A 4,994-nucleotide genomic window follows, 5' to 3' on the forward strand; every position below is an offset into this window, starting at 1 on the left:
TACAAAAACTAACTTAACAGCAGTTACCTTTGGAAAAAAGGAATGAGAAACAAGGCAGTGGTCTAGGAACTTTTTGTCTTTTTATACTTAATGTTTTTAAAAAAATTTACCATGTGCATGTGTTACCTTTACAATAATAAATTTAAAGTGTTGATTCAAAAAATAAATATAGAACCCCAACACACACTTTATAGATTAAAACTAGATGGGTTCTGACTCAATAAAACTTCTCTGCAGACTGATTGGACCTGTAAGCTGCCAGTTTGAGGTGAGTGAAAGGAATGGTTAAGGATGTCACATTAACAGAGATAATATGAGCAATAGACCAGACAGATCCAAGGTCTGTGGGCTCCAACTCCCTGAATCTCCACACCAAGGATTATCTGGCCACTGGGACTGGAAGTACTCTATTGTCCAATGGCTAAATTTCCCTCTCTCTTGAATAGCATTCATATTGGCCCCATATGAGTTTGCCTTAAGTTGCTCTTCTTTTTCTGCTTCCACAGATGATCTACTTCTGAGTGATACATTTTTTTTCTTAGGTTATTGGGGGAAGTCAGATAATTGTCAAACCTGTGATTCGCTAGTGACTATATACTGATGCACTCATTCATCATGTGTTTGTCTTGCAGCTTATATTAAGAAGCTAGGGGAGAGGTGGAAGGCTAATTTCTGAGTTCCTGGAGGGAACACACTGCAGCCCTCAAGTACCAACATCAATCCTAATCTGCTTTTCACCTGACCTGCACCTTGCTCTGACTTTCTTTTCACCAAATCAAAATACAAATCATCTTTCTCTATCTCTTCTCCTCAATTCCAGTTTAACCAATATAGCACCCTGTCTGGTGCAAAGTCTAGTAACTCCCTTGAAAGGCTTTGATTCCCCTGTCCCCGTTTTCAAAGAATGCTGGGGCTTACTCAAGCTAAGAAAGGGGGAAGTACCACTTCCAGGAGTCAGGAACAGAGACAATAATCAAGTCTTTGCTAACAGTGCATGGCTAGAATTGTGTCTTCATACCATGTGGTATTGCTGTTAAAGCCTAGTCCAGCATGGTCCCATGGATACATGACTTCTTGGAGGCGACTGCTTGCTGGTCCAAGTCCCTGCATAAGCCCAAGTGATGCCCCATACTTAGAGTCCAAGGTTATAGCTCTCAGTTTATGCTCACATGCCAGGTTACTGTTGCCTAGAATATTTGACCAGTGTGGCTGGATGTGAGGGCTTTAATTCTCCATCACTTGCTGTGCTAAAACCAGTTCTCTTCAGCCAAACACATGTTAAGCCTTGGTCAACAGCCTAGATGCCCCCTTTCTTTCTAGTGAATATCCTTGGTAACCTTCCTCCTAGTTAGCCCATAGCCCACTCTACCAAGTTTCCCTAACTTCAGATTTTGGAGAGTAGGAACAATGATTTCTTTCCCTTTTCTTTTAAAAGATCCCTGGGATGATGATTATTGTGTAGTATGTATTAATTTCTTGTAACTACCGTGACAAATTATCACACCAGGTGGCTTAAAACAACAGAAATTTATTCTCTCACAGTTCTGGAGGCCAAAAGTCCAAAATCAAAGTTGTCAATGAGGACACACTGCCACCAAAAGCTCTAGGGGAGTACCCTTCTTTGCCTTTTCCAGCTTCTGGTGTTTCCAGGCAAAGGTTCCTTGACTTGTGGCTGCATAATTCCAATCTCTGCCTCTATCTTCACATGTCCTTTGTCTCTGTCTCCTAGTGTCTTCTCTTCCTCTATTTTTCACAAGGACAATTGTCATTGAATTTAAGGTTCACTTAGATAATCCAGGATGAATTTATCTTGAGATTATTTTTTTTTGACTAGTCAAGTGCAGTAGTGAGAAGGGGGGAAAGTAGTAGAACAAGGAGTTCAATCTGTAACTGTGAACAATCAAGTGAGATAACTCACTACCTTCAGACCAGCCTATCTTGGAGATTCTTAATTACATCCGCAAAGATCTTTTTTCCAAATATGGTCACATTCATAGGGTCTGGGGTTAGGGCATGAATATATCTTTTTTGGGGCCCCCATTAAACTCCCTACATGTTATTTTATAGATAAGGAGGTAGGATTTTGGCTGAGGGAGATTAAGGGGTTCACCCAAGGCAAATTAGTCCCCCTTTACCACAGGATTTTGCAAATCCTTACACACTAAAAAGGTCTTGTTAGACTCTTATCATAGGACAATTGGTTCCTGCTGACCTTACATTTGTATAACTAAAGGGACCTTTCACATTTACCACCTCTAGGTGGGCTTCAGATGGGCCTTATTAAGCATAATGATATTATATTACATCATAAAATTATGGCCCACTGTCTCATCCTAAGGACACTAGATACCACAGGATTGAAACCCTTAGCCTTATTCTAGCCAATAAATTCAGCCTATCTTTGTGCCACTTTAGGAACCCATTTTCCTGAATAGGAACAATACAAACTGGCTTGTGTTTCATCTCGTTTTATTATTCTTAACTCACCTTCATATGCCTATTGTAAAATCAAAGAGTGAGAAGGCTGAGAAACAGGGAGGTGAAATAATATGAAATCTATATTATAACAGCCCGTATAAAATATTTCAAATCTCTTGTGAGGGGGAGTCTACAAGTTTTTATCATACGTCAGCTCAGAGATGGTTCTGTGGTTGTGGAGCCAGCCTTGTAGGGATTCTTCACCAACTTGGCACACCGAAAAATCATCACTATTAGGAATAGAAACAGAAGAACAACAAAGGCAATGGCAAAGCCTTTGTCCACATCAACACTGCTAGACAGGCTTGAATCTTCCATGGGGACATATGCCTCTTTATCATTGTCCAGGTAGAGCTACCTTCTCAGGTATATCTTCAGATTTGTCATATCCTAAACAAAAGAGCATAAAACAAGGTCATTGCTTTGTGTGTATACATATGTGTTTTCTCAATAATATAGTGTGAAAACCAAAAAAAGGACCAACGGTTGAAAAAAATCAGGGAGACATTTAAGAAGCAGTTGTGAAACTTATAAATATAGGTGACTGACAAGATATATACATACATAAAAGCATAAAATATCTGAAGAATTACTTTGAAGCAAAACACAAGCAAATATATATAACCTAGAAATTAGGTGGGGCTTCCTTGCTCTGTAAGATCCTGGTAAAATTGTCTTGAACATCCCAATTCTGTGTTAGGTCCAAATCCCTCTTTAAGATGATTTCTTCAAATTCCAAGAGTACTTATTGTACCTAATTTGCTGTATAGTCTTAATTCACTGGGTATGAACATGAAATTGTTTTATGTTTTCTAATCAGCACATTTATTTTTTTTATTTATTTATTTTTTCTATTTTATTTATTTATTTATTTTTGAGACAGAGTCTCGCTCTGTTGCCCAGGCTAGAGTGCCGTGGTGTCAGCTTAGCTCAAAGCAACCTCAAACTCCCGGCTCAAGCAATCCTGCCTCAGCCTCCTGAGTAGCTAGGACTAGAGGCAATGTCACCACACCCAGCTAATTTTTAAATTTTTTGTAGAATCAGGATTTCATTATATGGCCCAAGCTGGTCTCAGATCCTTGGCCTCAAGCGATTCTCCCACCTCGGCCTCCCAAAGTGCTAGGATTATAGGTGTGAGCCACTGTGCCTGGCATAAAACTGTTTTTAAAAACTTAAAAAAAAAAAAAAAACTTATTCCAGCTCAGTTTTAAGTTTCTAACCTTATAAAGAATGCAAGGCCGGGCGCGGTGGCTCACGCCTGTTATCCTAGCACTCTGGGAGGCCGAGGTGGGCGGATCGTTTGAGCTCAGGAGTTCGAGACCAGCCTGAGCAAGAGCGAGACCCCATCTCTACTAAAAAATAGAAAGAAATTATATGGACAGCTAAAAATATATATAGAAAAAATTAGCTGGGCATGGTGGTGCATGCCTGTAGTCCCAGCTACTCGGGAGGCTGAGACAGGAGGATCGCTCGAGCTCAGGAGTTTGAGGTTGCTGTGAGCTAGGCTGATGCCACGGCACTCACTCTAGCCTGGGCAACAGAGTGAGACTCTGTCTCAAAAAAAAAAAAAAAAAAAAAAAAAAAAAGAATGCAGAGTTCTATAGCTCTTTTCCCTTTTCCAGGCTCCAGCTCCACCAGCATGTAGGAACAGGGAGAAAGGAAGGGTAAGATGTGAAGTGTTTCTCTACTTAATGGACTCAGTTGTGGCCAGCTATGAGTAGGTGACCTGGTCTTATTCTGGTTAGGTCTGGTAGTTTAGGAGTGAAGCATATTTGTGGATTTTTTGAGTAGTGTTTATCTTCATTCTGGACTTTTCTGTCATTGAAGACCCCTTCATCTTCTTTTTTTTTTTTTTTTTTTTTTTTTTGAGACAGAGTCTCACTTTGTTGCCCAGGCTAGAGTGAGTGCCGTGGCGTCAGCTTAGCTCACAGCAACCTCAGACTCCTCGGCTTAAGCGATCCTACTGCCTCAGCCTCCCGAGTAGCTGGGACTACAGGCATGCGCCACTATGCCCGGCTAATTTTTTCTATATAGATTTTTAGTTGTCCATATAATTTCTTTCTATTTTTAGTAGAGACGGGGGTCTCGCTCTTGCTCAGGCTGGTCTCGAACTCCTGACCTTGAGCGATCCACCCGCCTCGGCCTCCCAGAGTGCTAGGATTACAGGCGTGAGCCACCACGCCCGGCCTGAAGACCCCTTCAAATGGTGCTGCCTATTTCCTATTCTCCCAACCCAAACTCAGGCTGGCTGTCCCATTGCTTTGTACAGTGGTCTCCTGGAACCTCCCATTGTTCCTGCTCCTTCTGAGACAACTGAAGTCCTTCAAGGGGAGTTGCCAAACTGGGATGGATTGGCCACATTTTCTTCCTCCGCCTACTTCCCCAACGTACCTACAAACCCTGCTGGCACAGATTATTCCAGTGGGCCTTCCACTTTTAGAAATCTCTAGCCAAGAAATTGACATGAGTTTTCGTGTTTGCATGGGTTAAACACACACACCACACTTCACCCCAAC

General features: G+C 41.4%; 1 protein-coding gene across 1 annotated transcript; it reads right to left on the bottom strand.

Annotated features, from left to right (window-relative positions):
* Positions 1 to 2,628: 2,628 nt before the first annotated feature.
* CTXND2 (cortexin domain containing 2) lies at positions 2,629 to 2,796 on the bottom strand. The gene has a single exon (XM_069480378.1). It carries the CDS (start codon positions 2,794 to 2,796, stop codon positions 2,629 to 2,631), a length of 168 nt encoding a protein of 55 aa, XP_069336479.1.
* Between the last annotated feature and the right edge of the window lie 2,198 nt (positions 2,797 to 4,994).

This window comes from Eulemur rufifrons, chromosome 8 (assembly GCF_041146395.1).
Source record: "Eulemur rufifrons isolate Redbay chromosome 8, OSU_ERuf_1, whole genome shotgun sequence".
Lineage (NCBI taxonomy): Eukaryota > Metazoa > Chordata > Mammalia > Primates > Lemuridae > Eulemur > Eulemur rufifrons.